The sequence below is a fragment of the Podarcis filfolensis genome (assembly GCF_964270895.1).
Source record: "Podarcis filfolensis genome assembly, chromosome: 13".
Classification (NCBI taxonomy): Eukaryota; Metazoa; Chordata; class Lepidosauria; order Squamata; family Lacertidae; genus Podarcis; species Podarcis filfolensis.
Genome location: NC_139615.1, coordinates 14386427 through 14405722, shown reverse-complemented (window position 1 = coordinate 14405722; position 19296 = coordinate 14386427). Strand labels below are relative to the sequence as shown.

The 19296-nt window shown below is 48.1% G+C and overlaps 1 protein-coding gene across 3 annotated transcripts in view; it reads right to left on the bottom strand.

The window, feature by feature from the left end:
- The window catches only part of HSD3B7 (hydroxy-delta-5-steroid dehydrogenase, 3 beta- and steroid delta-isomerase 7), a 54679-nt gene that overhangs the window by 4462 nt on the left and 30921 nt on the right, over positions 1-19296 (bottom strand). For all 3 annotated transcript variants that reach the window (XM_083584216.1, XM_083584214.1, XM_083584215.1), the window contains 4 exons: positions 17311-17475; positions 7893-8036; positions 3101-3209; positions 726-825 (listed from right to left, as the gene is read on the bottom strand). In XM_083584216.1, the coding sequence (XP_083440342.1) occupies positions 726-825; positions 3101-3209; positions 7893-8036; positions 17311-17470 (513 nt within the window). In that variant the 5' untranslated portion in view covers positions 17471-17475. The remainder of the gene's footprint in view (positions 1-725; positions 826-3100; positions 3210-7892; positions 8037-17310; positions 17476-19296) is intronic.

Sequence of the window (19296 nt, the reverse complement as noted above, 5' to 3'; positions counted from 1 at the left end):
ACAGCGCCACCCACGTCCCAAGCGAATGACTAACAAGAAGTAAACACCCTGCAAGTGAACCAGGGTGAATGCAGCAGGAATGGTCACCGTCGTATACAAATCAAAACGAGAATGACTAAATAACGCTACCACACAGGATTATCAGAAAGATACGGAAATGCTATGTGCACTCAAGCTCATTAGAGGGTAGAGAGAAAGGGTGGGTTTTAAGAGTGTCGTAAATACACTGCAGAGGGGACATCTTGCTGCACTTTTAAGAGGCCACAAAACTCTTGTAAGAGACTAATTGAGTTATTGGGGCACATAAACTTCCATTGACAGCAGCCTACATCATTACAGTGGTACCTCGGTTTACGAACAGTCCTGTTTATGAACTCCACAAAACCGGAAGTAGTGTTCCAGTTTGTGAACTTTACCTTGGTCTACGAACGGAAGCCGAACAGTGGAAGGGCACCGGCGGGAGGCCTCATTAGGGAAAGCACGCTTCGGTTTAAGTATGGATTTGGTTTAAGAATGGACTTCAGGAATGGATCAAGTACGTAAACTGAGGTACCACTGAATATGTATAAATTGTTCTTAGTTGGCCGACAGAGGTGAAGGGTTCATGCCACGGATCTGGGGAAGTGGGTTTTAGCTCTTGAACATTTATGTCCTAATAAATCTGTTAGTCCTTTTAAGGTTCTTTGTTCCATTCGAAACCTGGGCTGAAGGGGAGCCTGACTCACCGCTCGTCCATTGGCTTCGATGACCAACCGCTCAGCCTTGGCTTTGCTAACCGGGTAAGGCTCGGTGTGAACAACCTCATATTTGGTGTCTTCGTTTCCCCTGCAAAGAAGAGGAACAAGCCACGGAATCAGAACCCAATACTTTAATGTAGAAAAAAGAGAGCCCAGAAGCACCACCTGCCAGCCCCATCCCTTTCCGTCTCTGCTACAAAATAATGTACCTCAATATACTTCAGTTTTGTTCAATTAACTCCAATGCACTGTGCTATGATGGTACAGAGGCCCAGTGGCGTAGCGTGGGGGGTGCAGGGGGGCCGGCCGCACCGGGCGCAACATCTGGGGGTTAGGGTTAGGGGGCGCAAATCCACGGGTTAGGGGGCGCAAATCCACGGGTTAGGGGGCGCAAATTACTTGCCTTGTCCCGGGTGCTGACAACCCACGCTACGCCACTGCAGAGGCCACTGTCAAGTGCAGGGCAAGGTGCCTGCATCTTAAAAGAGACAGGTAGAAGGAAGAGTATTGTTTCTCCCAGCATTGCAAAAGCACAGTGGGAAACGCTGCAACTTTAATGTGCATTTATTTATACCTTTTAATAAATGTGCATTAAAGCTGCAGCATTTCCCAGTTCCTATTGCAAGCTGGAACTTATTACTTGATTATTCACTCACTTCCTCAACAACAACAACAAAATCCCACCCCCCACAAAGACCACCCACCCCAGAATTCCATCATATCATTCCACGGAGGCATTTTTTTTATTGCAGCACATGGACATCACAAGCTTCCTTGTGACTGGTAGGGGTGGGAGAATCCAAGGGAGGTGCTATTGTTTAACCTGGGGGTCCCCCAAATTGGTGCCCTTTGCTCTGCAGGGGGTTGGACTAGATGACCCTCTAGGTCCCTTCCAACTCTACAATTCTATGATTCCTCCCTAGTTAATGTTGTTTTTTTAAATGAGTTTGGCTTTTAGGAATTGCTCAGTTGCAGACGTTTCCTGCTTTTCTGTCTGTGTGTGTTGTTGTTTTGGTGGGTGGGTGTGTTTCATCTGTTTGTTTTGTAGGGGCAGGGGCAGTTTCAGGCATTGCCAGTTTTTCCTCTGTAAAGCCAGCATTCTCTGGTGCCTATGATACATTTTAAGATTTGCAAATGGGCCTCTAAAGGTTGGGAACTTGGAATCCATGCATGTTTTCAGCACTCTTCGAGAAGGATGGATTATGGGTGCTTAATGTCCCATTCCTTACACACACACATACCAGACAGCTGTCTGAGTTTCTCCATTTTCTTTCCTTGCCCCGGGCCAAAATATTCAGCACCGAGACGTTTTGTGTTTACAGACAAAGGAAGCGATTTAATGTTTGCCGACAAGAAACTGCCAATCTCCTGCTTTGGTGGAAGTGGCAATTTAGGCTGCATCCACACACCGTACATTTAAAGCACATTCAAGAAACTGCGCAAGGCTTAAGAATGGAAGGACAGCCCTGCTGGGTCACTCCAGCATCCTCTTCCCACCATGGCCAGCCTATGGGAAGCCTGAAAGCAGCACCCAAGCACAACACTGCGCTCTCCCCCTCTTGCGAATCCCTGAAACTAGCATTCGGAGGTGAACTTCCTCCAGCTGTGGAGGCAGGACATAGCCATTGAGAGCCACTGAGTCTGATCCTCTCTTAAAGCCATCCAAGCTTCTTTCAAAGAATCCTGGGAACTGTGGTTTTCCCTTCACAGAGCTATAATCCCCTGCACCATTAACAGACTACAGTTCCCAGGATCCTTCGGCAGGGGAAGTTTCTTTAAATGCATGGTGCATGCACAGTGTTAGAAACAGGAACAAAATATTGCCATGGAGGGAGCGCTGTTATATATAATATATCTCCATTGCCCATCTCCAGGGTTACCGTTGCTGTGTACATGTGTTGTTGTGATGTTGCTAGGGAGGGCACGGGGGAAGCCCTTGCACGGGGGGGGGGGGGGACCACTGCTGGCCTGGACCAAAGCCAGAGGGAACTCCCTGCTGTGGATATCAGGGCTCTGGGTGTGTATGTGTGTGAGAGAGAACACAAGCGCTTTAGGCACATCGCTTTTTCGAAAGTGCCTCCCAGTGATAGGATGGCTGCAGTTCCCACTGGCTCAGCCTAGCCTACCTCACAGGGGTGTTGCAAGGTTAAAAGGGGGCAGGGGGAGAGAACCACCTATAGTTCTGAAAGATGGGTGGGCTTTCTAAAGGAAAAATGAAGTTAGAGGAAGAACTCGCCTGCCCTTAATCACAGACTGAGAAGGAGACAGGTCTGTGCTGTGGAAGGGGAAGGAAGCCCAGCAATACACGCTGGAGCACAGGCAGCCGGGGCAGAGATGCCGGAAGCCCCAGGTGAGGCACGTACCTGAAGAAGGGGTCGCCCCTCGCGTTGGGCCCCACCACTTCCATGCTGCTGGTGTAAATCAGGTACTGAGTTCCTTGTGTCACACATGCTTCAATGACGTTCTGAGTTCCTGTGCCAAAATGATAGAAAACAGAAGGGGAGAAAGGAGAGAGAGAGAGAGAGAGAGAGAGAGAGAGAGAGAGAGAGAGAGAGAGGGAGGGAGGGAGAGAGTAGACACATAAGCCACACGTCTCGGCCAGCCCAAGAACCCCATGGTGCCCACATAACCGAGGGGCACAGATCATGGTCCCTTCCAGTTCCCATCATCCCTGACCACTAGAACATGGTTAGGCAACCTAAGACCCAGGGGCTGGATCCGGCCCAATCACCTTCTAAATCCGGCCCATGGACGGTCCGGGAATCAGCGTGTTTTTGCATGAGTAGAATGTGTCCTTTTATTTAAAATGCATCTCTGGGTTATTTGTGGGACATAGGAATTCGTTCATTTTTTATTTTATTTTTCAAAATATAGTCCAGTCCCCCACAAGGTCTGAGGGACAGTGGACCAGCCCCTTGCAGAAAAGGTTTGCTGATCCCTGCTCTAGACCATGCTGGAAACCCTGACAACCGAAAGCACGCCTTGGTTTAAGAACGGACTTCCGGGGCGGATTAAGTTCGTAAACCAAGGTACCACTGTACTAGAAACTTGTTTTTAAAAATAAAAAAGCAAGCTAAGGTTTTCAGCTTTTATCGATTCCATGCCTGTACGATGTCAACTACAGATGTACAGAGTGGGTTTATCAGTGGCAGCAGTATACTTCTGAGTACAAAATGCTGGGCAACGGCAAGGGGAGAGGACCCTTGCCTTCCTGTCCTGGGGGGGGGGGGCTTCCTGGAAGCATCCGACTGGCCACTGTGGGAGATGGTACTCTGCAGCTCTTTAGAGAGATCTGGCAAGGCTCTTCCAATGTCCTAACTGCATCCCCTGAGACAGCGACTAACTGCAGACAGCAAGGGAAGGGCATTTTGGTCGCCCCTGCTGGAAGGCAATCAGAGAGTAGTGGGACTGTGGGTGGAAATATCAGAGGGCTTTTGGAACCAGGATTCAGTGGCTTGGGGCAGGTTGGGAGTTGGGGGTCCTGGGGGAAGAGAGAGACACAATGGTGTGTCCCGGGTCCCTATAACTCAACCACTGTCCTAGGAAGCGTACCAAATCAGACGGTTGGTGCATCTAGTTCAGGACTGCCCGCAATTACTGCCCGCAGTGACTTCCCAGGGTTTTCAGAGACCTGCCGCCACCACAGAGCTTCTCAATGAGGTCCCTTGAGAGCTGGTGTTGGGAAGGGAAGGGATGCTGGGATGTGGAACTCTGGGCCCTCTTCTGTTAAGAGCCAACATGGTGTCACGGTGAGAAGGTCAGGCTAGAACAAGGTCAGGCTAGAAAACCCAGCTGTGAAACCCCATTAGCCGGTGTCGAGCCAGTCAGCGACTTGGTAAACCAGGAGCAAACCTTGGTGACAAGCTTGTGGTTTGATGGTAGCAAGACAAACCACAACCCTGTGTTTCCACAGAACATGGTGCCAAACCATGGCTCAGCTCCGGGTAGCACACAGGACGCAGAACCAGGGGAGGAGCAAAGCAGCTGCGGTTTTCTTTTCAAGCACAGTGGTACCTCGGTTTACGAACTTAATCCGTTCCAGAAGTCCATTCTTAAACCGAGGCCTGCTTTCTCTAATGAGGCCTCCCGCCGCCAGTGCCCTTCCACCATTCAGCTTCCGTTTGTAGACTGAGGTAAAGTTTGCAAACCAGAACACTACTTCCGGTTTTGCGGAGTTCGTAAACCGAATACAGTGGTACCTCTGGTTACATACTTAATTCGTTCCGGAGGTCCGTTCTTAACCTGAAACTGTTCTTAACCTGAAGCACCACTTTAGCTAATGGGGCCTCCCGCAGCTGCCACGCCGCCGCCACACGATTTCTGTTCTCATCCTGAAGCAAAGTTCTTAACCCGAGGTACTACTTCTGGGTTAGCGGAGTCTGTAACCTGAAGCGTATGTAACCCGAGGTACCACTGTAGTTCGTAAACAGGACTGTTCGTAAACCGAGGTAGCACTGTACCTTAACACTAGCTCATTCTCGCTAAGCCACAGTCTGGCTTCGCCTTATGTGCGAAATGAAGCCAGCCTGTCTCAGTCCGACCTACCTCAGAGTGTTGTTGTGCAGATAAAAGAAGGCGGTGGGGGAGAGAAATACAACAAATCATCTGGAAAACAAGACCAACCCTGCCCCAACCCTGGTTCTCAACCCATCCTCTTCCAGAATACCTGACAGTTGTGTAAGGGGATCAACCCACTTTCTGTTGTGCAATAACAAGCACCTGTTTTAGCCTGTGAGAGAAAATGTTGAAATATATAGAGACTTGGCCTTTGCATCTCATGTAGTGGCAGGAATTTCACCCCAAACTTCACAGGCCCTCCCTGCCGGCCTCTTTACTCCCTGGCAAATGCGGCGGACGTTCATAAATTAAAAGGAATGCCCACACATGGACGTTATTATCCTTGTTCCTGACTCATCTCTGCCTTGGTTGGTTTTACATCTGTAACTGACAGAGGGTTTTTCCCAAAAACCTCAAAGCCCTTTCCCAAAGAAACAAACAAACAAACACTCCACCCCAAATGCAGCCACTTTGGGGCCATGGAGTCAGAACCGGCTATTAAATTTTGGTGGAATAGGAAGGTCTGACAGGACAGGACACAGCTTTTCCTCTTAGGCTGCCAGAAGGAAAGGATGAGTGATGGTGCTTTAAAAACGTGGCAATCCATTCCTGTTGTTTCCTCTCCAGACGCCCTCAGCCAGGAGCATCTGATGTAGAGCCAAAGGGGGGAAATGGAAGGAGCATCTCGGCTCAGGGGCTGACTTGCTCATGTACCACCCAGTTGCCGCAGAGATGAGAGAGAAGGACATTGGATTCTGCCTTATATCAAGTCAGGCCAAGCTGGGGGGTGGAGGGGAACCTCGGTTTTAGCAGGGATTTCCATGTGAACCCCTTCCTCAATCCAGGATTTAACGCCTGCTGAGGAGCTGATGGGTGAGGATTAAATCTTGCTCCCAGAAGGATTTAACCCCCCTGACAAGCAGGGAGTATAATCCTGCTGCCTTGGCTACGTGCCCATGTTCTCTGTTGGGAATGGGTGTGCATAGCCAACACAGGATTTAACCCGCCCCTCCATGACCTCCTGAGTGGGGGAAATGGGCTGGAGGTTCCCCACTCCTACACAGGCTGGCAGCAGCTCTCCAATGTTTCAGGTAAGAGTAAAAGTCTCTCCCAGCACCTCCTAGAGATGCTATGAATCAGACTGAGACCTCCCGCATGCAACCTGTGTAGTCTGCACTACTGAGCTGTGGCCTCACAGGCCATGCTTCCCAGCTAGGCTTGATCCCCAGCCTGTGGCACCAGGGCTCAGCCTCTGAAAAAAGATGAAGCTGCAATAATGGTAAGAGGGTATCTGAGCATACACAGAGGGAAACTGCCTCTCCCCTTAAGTAACCAGAGTCTGTTCTTCAGCCTCCGGGATGTGGGGCAGGAGACCCACATGAGATAGTGGCTTCCTGAACCTGGAAACACTCATCCTTGACCACTGGTCCTGCTAGCTAGGGATGATGGGAGTTGTAGTCCAGAAACAGCTGAAGACCCACATTTGGGAAACCCTGCTTTAGGGCAAGGCTGGGGAACCTGCAAGCCTGGCATGTATTGCTGGACTCCAACTACCAGCATTCCTGTCCATTGGCCAGGCTAGCTGAGGCTGATGGGAGTTGGAGTCCAGCAACTGCTGGAGAGCCACAGGGTCTCCCAAGCCTACTTTAGAGGAATTAGCCAGCTAGTTCTTGGAAAGGCTTAACAGCACTGTTTCAGAGAAATCTTTCTGTTTTCCTTCTGTATACAGCAAGGCTAATTTCCCAGTTGTAATATTTTCCTTTCCATTGCAATTTTATTTAGCACTTCTTATTACGTTTTTCACAGAACAGTCTTCAGCCACCCCCGCCAGCCTCCTGAAAAACAGATTTATTAATTTGGCAAAAGCTGGCGTTGCTCCCTTCAAAATATTTGGCTTTTATCTTCTAGAAAGACAGGCTGAAATATTAGCACTTCCCATCAAGCGATTCTTAAAAATCCAGACCTTTCCTTGGTAACGTAAGAGGGTAAGAAGAGCCCTGCCGTGTCAGGTCAAGGCTGGATGACAATACATTGTGGTATGCTTGGCCCCAGCACCTCTTGGTTTGGAAATGAAGGCCTTCCTCTGGAACGTGGCCTGGTTCACTGGCTTGAGCAACCTCCCCAGCCACCTTTCTGACAAGTAGCTTTGCCCATCTTGCTTGCCTCATAACACTAAACCGTGGTTTATGAGACTGTTTATTACAGCATGGCTTATTATTATGTGGAAACCCTGCCAGAAGCTTACCTATGGTTTCCTTGCTGCCAACAAACCACAATCTGAAACCATGGCTTGTTTTGCTATAACTACAGCCTGGCGTTATATGGAAACCCAGCACCATTCCCTTAGCCATGGTTTGTTGAAGTCACCCTGGACACTCACTAAACTCCACAAGACAAGAACAAAACAAATGTTGGAGAAACAAGCCATGGTTTGTTTGACAAACTCGCGGTTAACTCATGGTTTGTGAAACAAACCATGGCTTAGCATTATGTGTGAACCAGGCCGTTGTGGTGCTCTCTTTGGTCCTGTAGTGGGCAGGGTGACTTCCTCTGGACCATGGAGGAAAGAGGCTGAATGGGTAGTCTTTCAATTCCTACCTTGAACGTTGACCGCAGTGATCTTTTCAGGTGAGACTTTGCCCCAAACATCCACCAGGCTGGCAGTGTGGATGACCAGGTGGGCTCCTTTCATGGCTGCCTTCACATCCTCCAGGTTGCTGATGTCGCCCTGGATCAGAGTCACTTCGTTTTTGAGAACGAGGAGAGAGAGAGAGAGAGAGAGAGAGAGAGAGAGAGAGAGAGAGAGAGAGAGGTGAGTTGGAACTTTCGGTTGCTACCTGGGTCAGAGAGAAATGGTGGTAGCAGGGAACCGGGGACAAATCCATCAACCCAAAAAACCCATGTAATCAAGTCTACCTTGGTTTCTTAATTAGGAAAGAACATACTAAACACAAACAGGTCCACGTCTCTCCCCTTCTCATCTTCCTCCCTGCCCCCAACAGAGGGAGGAGAAGCAAGGCGGCATCAGGGACCCTGCAGGACTTTGTGCTCCTAGCCCTGCCCATATGAACGATTGGAAAATCATTGAGAGCCACAGCTGTCCTTATGCACGCCCCAAATAGAAACATCGGGGGCTGCCTGGAGGCTACAGGGATCTTCTACACATGCAAAGCATATCGTTGGATGCAAAACCGGAGCTTGGAAACAGCGATGTGTTTCAGCAATTTGCCTCTGGGCAAATTTCTATTTTGATTTGCATCACTGAATTCAGGAGGGGATTCAGTTGTGTGCTGAAGGCAAACCTTCCCACTTCCGCCCTGTGGCAATACCGAGGCATTCCTGCATACTGAATGAGTTGAGACAGCTTAGGAGAATCTTCCTTTATGAGTGATAAGCACCGCAAGTGGCAGGCTGTTGAGAAAGAACAAAGCCAAATACCTGGCTATGTAATTAAATGCCTCATCCCAGAAAGAGGGTTGGGTTAATTTCTGTTTCTCTTTCTCATTTTCCACATCTTGGTGCTTAGCTCTCATCATTCCCACATTGGTTTGTGGACATATTTATTATTTAAGTCCTCATGAAAACTAAACAGTGTTTTTATTGCTATCTTCTCAGTTCCCAAGACGCACTCCTCCACTGTCTCCCGAGACAGACAACTAAAGCCTCCTAATATACCCCCTTGATATGGAACATCTTTATAAAGATATACACATCTTTATAAAGCAACTTCCCCTAACATAATGCATTTTGCATGTCATTCTGATTAATATATGTGTACCTTAACATCCACATATTTGTACACATTACTTGGCTGGAAAACTGCACTGCAAAATTCGGAGAGGTGTGAATTTCAAGCGGTTGCTGTGCTTCGGTTTGCACATTGTTTTAGAAAGTGTGGATTAAGCAGTTTTGCCTTTAAATGCAAACTGAATCTAATTTCTCCCTACCCTTCCTAGAAATAGCACTGTCTTTTGTCCAGGCAAAGCTGGGGGGGGTAGAAACCACACCGTCACCACTGTCACCACTTGGCACCATTCTCTGCTGCCCCACGTTTCCTAGAGAGAATAACATGGAGAAGAGAAAATGCAAGAAATTGCAGACCCACTCTCAGCTCAGAAGGTCTCCTCTGCACTTGGACACCCAGAAGGGTAAACTTTCTAGAAAGAACACCCCCCACAAGGCCCATATTTAGCTGCCCCATAACATGGGAAATACTCCAGTTCTTTACTTACTGTGCCCACCTATTGAGTGAAGAACATATTCAACATTTCAACAGGAAGTCAAAGCCAGGCATGGCATAAGATCGACTTCTTGCTGGCTTTACAATTTGCATCAAAGTCAAGCCTTCTTAAGGAGCCAAAAGTTAAGTTAGCCACCAAACTACCTTCCTTGCACAACTCAGGCATTCTTTACTTTTGCTTTCACAAACAAAAAGTATCGCATAATACGTGCAGCCTGTCCCACCTTATACATTTAAAATAAAAAGAAGGGAGGTGTGTGTATATATATATATATATATATATATATATATATATATATATGAGGTGTTCTTGATGTCACAGGTATTAGCCAATCGGCCCCACAATTGGATTAGCACTAAGATAATAAGGTATTGTTTGAAACACTTCTGCCTCTCCCTTTGTTTCAGCACAGCAAGGTCATCATATAAGCAAACGTGACAAGAGATTACAAAAATATCCTGGGCTTAATGTTGTTTTGTCAAGTTTTCCTTGGAACAAGAAACAGTGTTGTTTGAGCCATCGGCCCCTCTCACAACCACTTTTGTTTTGTCTAGTTTGAGGAGCAGTTTTTAAAAATGCCACAAGGACAGCCTTGGTCACACTGAAGGGACATGTGGATGGGGCTTGTCACAGAAAGCTTAGAGGACATACCAGACAAGAATTCTATTTGGAAAATTGACAGACCACCAAACATTAGCAAATATCCTAGCGGTGTAGAACAATTAAAAAAATAAATGAATACAAGAAGACAGATGAGAACAGTTTCACAAAGAAATCTGATGCTGCACATGAGCCAACTCATCCTTCTGGAAAAGCCATTTGCAGTTAGAGGGCAGCCACTTGCAAGAAAAAAATGGGATGTCCTGGTTTTGCCAAGACACTTGCGGTGTATGCCGTGTGAAATGACATTATATCTTAAATGCAACAGCTATTATGGCTATTGTCACCTTCAAGATCCACTTGCTTCTCAGGCTAACCACCACGGGATGGAAAGCGAACTTTGGTGTTCTTTCCTGGGCAGCTGGTTTTATCTGTGATAATTTTTGAAGCCTTGCAACAGGTCTGAGAGATGTGGCAGGCAGGGAGAACAGGAAGGAACGGGATCTAATAGGTTACACCAAGTTCACCAAGTGCCTCCCTCTCTTTCTCTCCTGCATTTCGCAGGCAGGAAATCCTGCCATGATGGCATCTGCTGCGAAACACGTGCCAGGAATAAACGGCCAGGGCATCCGTCGCCCTTCCTGTCCCCATCAACTTGCTTGCCCACTCACCCAGGGACCTTGGGGCCTTGCAGTTCACTCCTGTCTGCCTCCCTTTACGTCATGTGAGGCCTTGACAGGAGGCAGTTTCCCGCTTCTCTGCTTCTTCCTGCCCAGATGCTTTCTGGCCGCCTGTCACTTAGCTGGCTGTCAAAATCATTTTCCCTTCTAAATGTGGTGCTGGAAACTCAATTCTCTTGAACTTGAAAGAGCCATTACCAAGGAGAGGTCAACAGGAGGCATCCGGGAAGGGACTAGAGTCATATTCCCACCCTTCCCAGTTATTTATTTATACCCAACTCTTTTTATTCTTATTTTATTTTTATTTTTGGGAGGAGAAGGTGCTCCGAGTGGCTCCAGCTGAGCTCCTAAGCTGTCGCCCATCCTGGCAACCACCAGGCCGAAGCCTGCTTCGCATTAGCAGCATCAAAGCCGCTTCTCAGGGTATTTCCTGGCCCCCAGGATTGCGGGCATTGGCTCCTCATGTGACGAAACGTCTCCTATATACCAAGACAATTCCACACACGGTGAAGCGTTTGTTTCATTGCAGGAACAAATATCCATATTCCGCACTGGCTTCTTGAGCAAAGCAAAAGTTGTGGCACTGGTTCACTCCCTCCTCACTCAGTCCTGGTCACAAAGACTGGAGCGAGGAGTAGTACCTGGCAATGGGAAATGCCTCAGCCCCTATTACTTAAAGTAGCTGCTTGCGAATTAATATTCTTGCAAGGTACCACTTTCTTTCTAGCCCTTTCCCCTCTAAATTGGCAGAAGGCCAGATTTGGCCCAAGGATTCCCAGTTGCTAATCCACAGCATATATCAAATACACCCTAGCTTTTTTCTTTCCGATAAAGAGAAAAATGTGGCACATGAAGCATCTCTTAGGCCCCAGCTGCACTACACATTCAAGGTAGCATCATGACACTATAAATAGTCATGGCTTCCCAACAAAGAACCCTGGGAACTGTAGTGCTGAGAGTTGTAGTTTGTTAAGGGTGCCGAAGAGTTCCCCTCAGAGAGTGACAATTCCCAGAGCGGCTTAACAATTAACCCCTCTTGTCAAGGAATTCAAAAGAACTGTAACTCTGTGGGCCTCCAAACAACTATCAGCACCCTTGACAAACTACAGTTCCCAAGATTGTTTGGGGGAAGCCACAACTGTTTAAAGTGGGATGACACTGCTTTGAAATGAATAGTGCAGATGGGGCCTTAGTGGGGAAGGAAAATAAACTTTTGCACATGTTCACAGAAGTCTCCTCTTTATTCCTATCACTTTCACATACCATAAACGACCCCTAGCTTTGTTGACATCCACGGAAACTCACGTTTTCTCCCTGCAGAGGCCTTGCGAATGGCCTTAGACGATTCCGCCCCCCCCATCCCCTTCACATTAGCAAGACCACTTTTTACAGGTATAATAAGCAGCAATCTGCTTGGAAGAAGGCAGATGGGGCTCACCACCAGGGAGGTGTTGGGACTCCCTGCCACAATGAGCCTGCCAAAGCAGAGAAGCAAGACCATGCAACTTCACCAACTTTTGGTGTTGCCACCCACTGCCCACACCTCATCAGGAGGGACGTTTTGCTTGTATTACCGTATTTTTCGCTCTATAGGACGCACTTTTCCCCCTCCAAAAGTTAAGGGGAAATGTGTGTGCGTCCTATGGAGCGAATGCAGGGTCCTTGGCTTCAGCGATAGCAACGCGAAGCCTCCGAAGTGCAGAGGGAGCGCTCCCTCTGCGCTTCGGAGGCTACGCGTTGCTTTCGCTGAAGCCTGGAGAGCGAGAGGGGTCGGTGTGCACCGACCCCTCTCGCTCTCCAGGATTCAGGGATAGCCACCTGAAGCCTTTGGAGCGCAGCGGGAACTCGCACTGCACTCCGGAGGCTTCGGGTTCCTTTTGTTGAAGCCAGGAGTGCAAGACTCTCCTGGCTTCAGCAGAGAGGGAGAGCTGCGCAGCGCCCCTTCAGCCAAGCGGGAGGAGAAATGGAAGGGGCTCCATTTCTCCTGCCGCTTCGCTGAAGGGGCGCTGAGCAGAGAGGGGGAGATTATTTTGTTCTTGTTCTCCCCCTCTAAAACAAGGTGCATCCTATAGAGCAAAAAATACAGTAACTATCGGCAAAACATGCCCTTGGCTCTGCAGTTAGCCTCTTTTCTTCTCCCCCAAACACCTCCTTCCCTTGGTCAAACTGCATCCTTGCCGTTAGAAACCAGTGAAACTTCATTGTCTCATTGCTTCCTCAAATCAAATCAGATGTGCTTTCAAGGGCAGGCCTTGTTTACGCTGGACTGAAACCAACACAGAAGAGACCTTGGACCCAGAAGGATATGAGGCCGAGGTTGCTACTGGGCTTCTCTCGGGGAAAAATCCCCAGGCAAGCCCTTCCTTCCCTCCACCTCACCCCACCCCCTCTCCCGCTTCTCAATTCTTGTTTCTCAGATTCCTGTTTTTGCCCTGCTGCTTGCTACCAAGTGCTATTTGCAAAGAGATTTTGGCAGCGCACGCGAGCTCCGCCAAAGGACACGGGCCAGGCACGAGGCAAAGAGCGAATTGCAACCAGCTGGAGTGGACGGCGTTTGGATCATCTGCTCCTCCATAGCCAAGGCTGGCTCTGTACCATTCGCTGCACAGCCCAACAACGGGACTGGGAGCACGCTCTCGCATGGAGGTCCATGCTCGGAAAAAACACTTCCATGTGTGGGTGTGGTCTTCTTTAACCCTGCCATCAAAACCCCTCATTTTGGGGGGGTTGGGAGGGTGGCTTTCCTGGGAATAAACGATCACCACCACACCCTCTGCATCTTGCAGGGAACAGCTTTGAAGGTCAACAGCGAGCTGCGCACCGCACATGAGGAAAATGGGCCTGTACCAGTTGAATCAACGTGAGGGAACAGAGTGTTATGGTGGCCCTATCCTGCCCTCCAAAGCTTCCTCCCCGAGAACCGCACAGGCACATTTTCTCGCCACATGTTGGCTGGCTTCCTGGCCAGTTGTTCCAGGGAGGGAACTACTCACGGGCTGGATGCTGCTGCCCGCAAGTTGTAGCATCTCAGAGCATCGCCTCCATTTTGCTCTCAGGAACTTTCCCTTCCTTACGTGACAATTGCTCGCACCCACAAAAGGATTTCCAGAGGGGTACAAAAGATGCAGCTTCCTGACTCAGGACCTTTATTTCCAAACTGGTTGCTTTAACTTATTATAGCAGGGGAAAGTTAGCCCTCTTCGTGTCGTTGGGGACTCCCAACTCCCAGCAGGCTGAGCCAGCATGCCCAATGGTCGGGGAAGGTGGGAGCTGCAGTCCAGCACCATGAGGCGAGTCAAGGGTCCCTATTTTAGGGAGCGATACACCAACCCTTTAAAAGAGTGGAATTTATACTTTTTAGTTGGTTTTCATGCATAGTATTTCACTTTCCTGATGCTTGGAGGATATTTTGTTTAGTCGTCCTGCTATGTTTTCAATGAATTTTCCTTGTGTTTTCGCATGTAATGTTTGATACTAAAAAAAAAGATGCTCTGTTTAGTTGTTGATTGTGTTTTATGGAATGTATAAATTTCTGGCATTTTATCTAGTTGCATTTAGCCTAAGCTGTAAAAGGCTTTGTTTTAAAGTTGTAAAGAGTTTTTGTTTTGAATTTAAACAATGTATACAAATTGTCATCAATCACTCAATACCTTCATTCAGATTCCCAGGATAGTTTAAATTAAGGCTGCTTTATGTTTAGCTGTATCTTACAAAGGCTATTTGTTTTTAACCAAAGCTTCTTCTTTTCTTTTCTTTTCTTTTCTTTTCTTTTCTTTTCTTTTCTTTTCTTTTCTTTTCTTTTCTTTTCTTGTCTTTTCTTGTCTTGTCTTGTCTTGTCTTTACTTTTCTGTAAGCTAACTTTTAAACTTTTAAATTTGAAAGGCGGGACATAATTTTTTTTAATCGAGTAAAGATGAGCAATTCTTCTTCTCTCTCCTCCGCCCCCCCCCCGCCATCTATGTTTGTGTTCTGCACCCTCCCAAACTCAGCTGCAGTTAACCCAGTACTGTAACACCAAGGTGTAAAAACATTCACAGATGGAGCTGCAACCTTTTAGAACACACTTGCTTGGGTAGAGAGATGCAAAAGCAGACCTTTAACAGCTGTGTAAAACAACAACAACAACAACAACAATTAAAGGTGCATTGGTCCCATGTTTCACCAGGCCATCCTTACTCATGAGTAAGGCTCATTGAACACTAGGATTTGATTGCCAAGCAACCAAACATAAGACTGCTCTGCAACATGTGAATTAGATGCCAAGGACTGAAAAAAAAGAAACAGACTTATTGTGCTATTGGCTGCCATCCACATTCCTAGGGTTTCTAGCTGCTAAGTTCCAACATTCTTGTGGAGACTACTCATTTTTTACTTGGAGGGGAAAATGTGTTTTTAAAGGTCACACACCTTCAGACCTTGAAACATATGAGTCCTTTTAGACACCGGGGCGGGGGGGGGAGGGTTACCGTCCAAGAAAAATGAATAAAACTTAGCGCTACATGGGCTGATTTCTGTGAAACTCTCTCAGGTGGACAAAGATTGCCAAGATGGAAAATATTTCAGCCTCCTGTTTATATAACCAGGGAAATAAATGTTAAGCTGGGGCTCAACTGGGAAACCTGCCTTAGAAGCCAAAGACATCTAAAGAAGATAACTGTGGCCAGTTTCAAAACTCCACCGATTTTCAGAAACACAGTTGGGCTTTTTAGAAAGTTAGCTTTTTAGTCCCCGCCACACGCTAGCAGATGTGGAGAACCTTTGGTGCTCCAGATGTTGATGAACTACAAATCCCATCAGCCCCAGCAAGCACAGCAGGGGCATGGGATGGTGCCAGTTTCAGTTCACACCAGCTCTAACACGTCATGGGTCCCTTTCATACCTCACCTTTAGGGCACCTTCAGAGGACTTTATTCCAGCATTCATCTATATTTAATTGCACAGAGCTTATACAGCAGGTGCTGTCGTTGTTGTTAACCAACCTTCACCATAATGTACCAGGGCAAGTTACAGCAATTTTAAAATTCAACACTGAAAACAGTTCTAAACAAGTAGCAGCCACAGGTATACGGCGGGACCATATATATCTCAAGTATCCAAGTCCAGTCTTTACTGAGCATTCGTTCTGATTTGTTTGTGGGGAGGTTATATGACAGTCAGATTTTATCCTAATTTGTTTGTGTGGTGGTTACAAGCCTTCCCACTAACCAATAATTTATCCCACGCTTCTTAGCGACTTTCCCCATCGCTTTCTTAACCACGAGAAGGTAAATGTTTTTAATTGTAAAAAAGTGGACTTGTTGCACCAGGGTTCTTTAATCCACTTTAATTCTGCGAATGTAAATTTCCTAGAAACACTGGCAGTGGAGGTGAACTTATTACCTCCCACCAGCAGTAATGCAAGTGGGGTAAGCAAACAAAACACAAGAGGCAGCTATGCTGATATCATAATGATATTATTGCAGGCCATACCAGGGGCAGTGGAACCTGGGGGTTCTCCAGCATTTGGGAGCAGTGAGCATTTAGGGGTGCCAAGATATGGATGACCTCACTGGCAGACCCTCCAAGCGTCCCTGTTTTCCAGGGACAGTCCGGGATTTACAGAACCCATCCTGGTTTCTGATTTGATCCCATTTTTCCTTATGCTGTCCCTATTTTCATCGGAGAAATGTTGGAAGGTGTGGCATTAGGCAACCACCCCCCCCCCCAAGCCAAGGAGATAAGTAACTATACAACCTTTAGAAGTCATCTGAAGGCAGTCCTGCATAGAGAAGTTTTTTTAGTGTTTTTATATAATTTGGAAACCACCCAGAGTGACTGGGGCAACCCAATCAGATGGGCATGGTATAAATAACGTTGTTGTTGTTGCTGCTGCTGTTGTTGTTGTTATGGAATAGGTAAAGGGACCCCTGACATTTAAGTCCAGTCATGAATGACTCTGGGGTTGCGGCGCTCATCTCGCTTTACAGGCCGAGAGAGCCAGTGTTTGTCCGCTTCCGCAGACAGTTTTCCGGGTCAAGTGGCCAGCATGACTAAGCCACTTCTGGCGAAGCCAGAGCAACACACGGAAACACCGTTTACCTTCCCGCCAGAGTGGTACCTATTTATCTACTTGCACTTGATGTGCTTTTGAACTGCTAGGTTGGCAGGAGCTGGTACCGAGCAATGGAAGCTCACCCCGTCACGGGGATTTGAACTGCCGGCCTTCTGGTCGGCAAGCCCAAGAGGCTCAGTGGTTTAGATCACAGCACCACCCGCATCCCTTTCTGTTATGGAATAGGATGCCCCTATTTTCATTGGAGAAATGTTGGGGGGTAGGCCCCGACATCCTCCCCTATAGCCTTTAACGCGACCAGTTGGGCATTTCTCTGGAGAGATTTTTGGAGACTCTCCCAAAATGTATTTGCCCATTCTGTGCAAGACCCTCAGGGAAGTGGAATCCACACCCACACCTCTGCAGGAACAGGAAAGAGTGACCCAAGGGAATGGGCATCTTACCTCTATCCAGGTGTCGCATGCTTTCATCGAGGTGCAAGTCAAAGACGCGCACTTCTGCAAGGCCAGGCTCCTCCTTCAGAAGCATCTGGACCAGATTTTTCCCCAGAAAACCGCAGCCGCCTGTCACAAGGTAGATCTGGTTTTTGCTTGATGACCCCATTTGTCCTGTGAGTAGGGAGTAAAGGATAAAATGTGCTTTCAGTCTGGAGGAACAAAAGAACTGTAGAGTTCTGGAAGGGACGAGCGAACAGAAGCTGCAAGCTAAGATTCCCCAGCAATGGTTCAGATACTACTATTTCTAGAATGCTTAATAGGACTAGGTACTTCACACAGGGATGTCAAAGAATTTCATCGCAAATGGAAAGGGAAGAAGAAATTGCTGCTGCCCACGTTTTCGTCCCAGGTCTGGAGCGGAAATCAATCCGACTGACACAATCAGTATTTGCTCACATTGTTTTTTTAAAGTCCGCAGCCAATATGCAATCAAATACTTGGGGGGGACACACAATTGTTTTGACATTTTGTTTACACTGAAATGAGCGGCGTGGAAATAACTGCACCATTAATTGCTTCAGATTCGTAACTCACATAATTACCTAAGTTACATTAAACAGAGAGGCAGCAAGATGAAGGATGCAGGATTTGCCAGAAACCAAACTTCGGCAGGATGGAAAAAGTGAGGTTGTGACAAAGACAGGTTGGGATGGAAGCCGCTGCCTTCTGACATCCCTGGCTTCACACAGAAAGCAAAAAAAGAGACAGGCCCCACTCCCTCAGGCTTATGGTCAGTCGAGTGAGGCTTACATGCAGGAGAGAAGGAGAGAAGAGACAGCACACAAAAATAAAAGCGATCCTGGTAGGCACAGGATCCTTAGAAGGAAGGCAGACGTTTGCAGAGCAGTTTTTAGGGACTGCCTCCAAGTGGCTAAACAGAATAGAAGCGCCTTTCCAAATGCACTGAGGCACCTGCAGGAGACTGAAGAACAGAGGGGCACGAGACCATCGGCCACAGTGGCACACACAAAAAACTGTTCAGAGGCCCCAAGCAGAACAGTCTTTCCTATTGGGCTTACTGGCACATTGCGCCAGGGCGCTGGCCTCTCAGGGGCGCCTCAGCGAGTGGGGGAGCTGCGCAGCTTTGCCGGCAACCTCCCCTTTCCCTGCACACCCGCCAGCTGCGCCCCACCAACCATATGGCCTGCGGGCATGCAGCTTCCTTCCCAAGCCTCCGCGGGAGGGGAGCGATCCCCACAGAGGCTTGGGGAAAGGTCGACAACTCTGGGAAAGGGGGCGTGGCGTTGGAGGGATCTTTGAACCACGGCGCCGGATATGCTTAAGACGGCCCTGGCCCCAAGACAGGGTGGAGAACCTCAATGCGGCCCTCAACACCTCGCTTTCTGGCCCTCAGGACTCTCCAGAGGCCACACTCCCTCCCTGGCCTGCTTTGCAACGTCCTTGAGGGTTTTCACCTGGCTGGCCTGCCTCCCTGAACTCTGACAATGACTCTTGCTTCTCTTGATGGAGGATGGGGGGGGGGCAAGAGGGAGTGAGGAAATTAGGTAAAAGGGTAAAGTTTCCTTTCCTCCGGCCCTGCCGGCCACCAGATGTGGCCCTTGGAAGGCTGTCTAGAAGGAAGAATGCAGCCCTCAGTTGGAAAAAGGTTCCCTGTCCCTAATCCAGGGTATTTACAGCTGCATCCCCACTTCTTGCCATCACCTTTACGGTTCTGCTTTAGCACGTCTCGACTTCAGCTTGAACTGTGAAGCAGGCCAGTTGTTTCCCCAATACTGCAAGATGCACAATTATCGGTCTGGAAAACGGTTGCCCCGGTGATCTATCACAGATAAGCGAGAGGAGGGTTCTGCAAAACGCCAAAGGGAAGCAGTTCAAGGAATCTCTCACACAAGAAATGCTGGAGGGGAAGGGAAGAAATAAGCACAAGCTCTCTCCATTTTGAGAGGGGTGGGTCTTTCCCCTCCTCCGTAT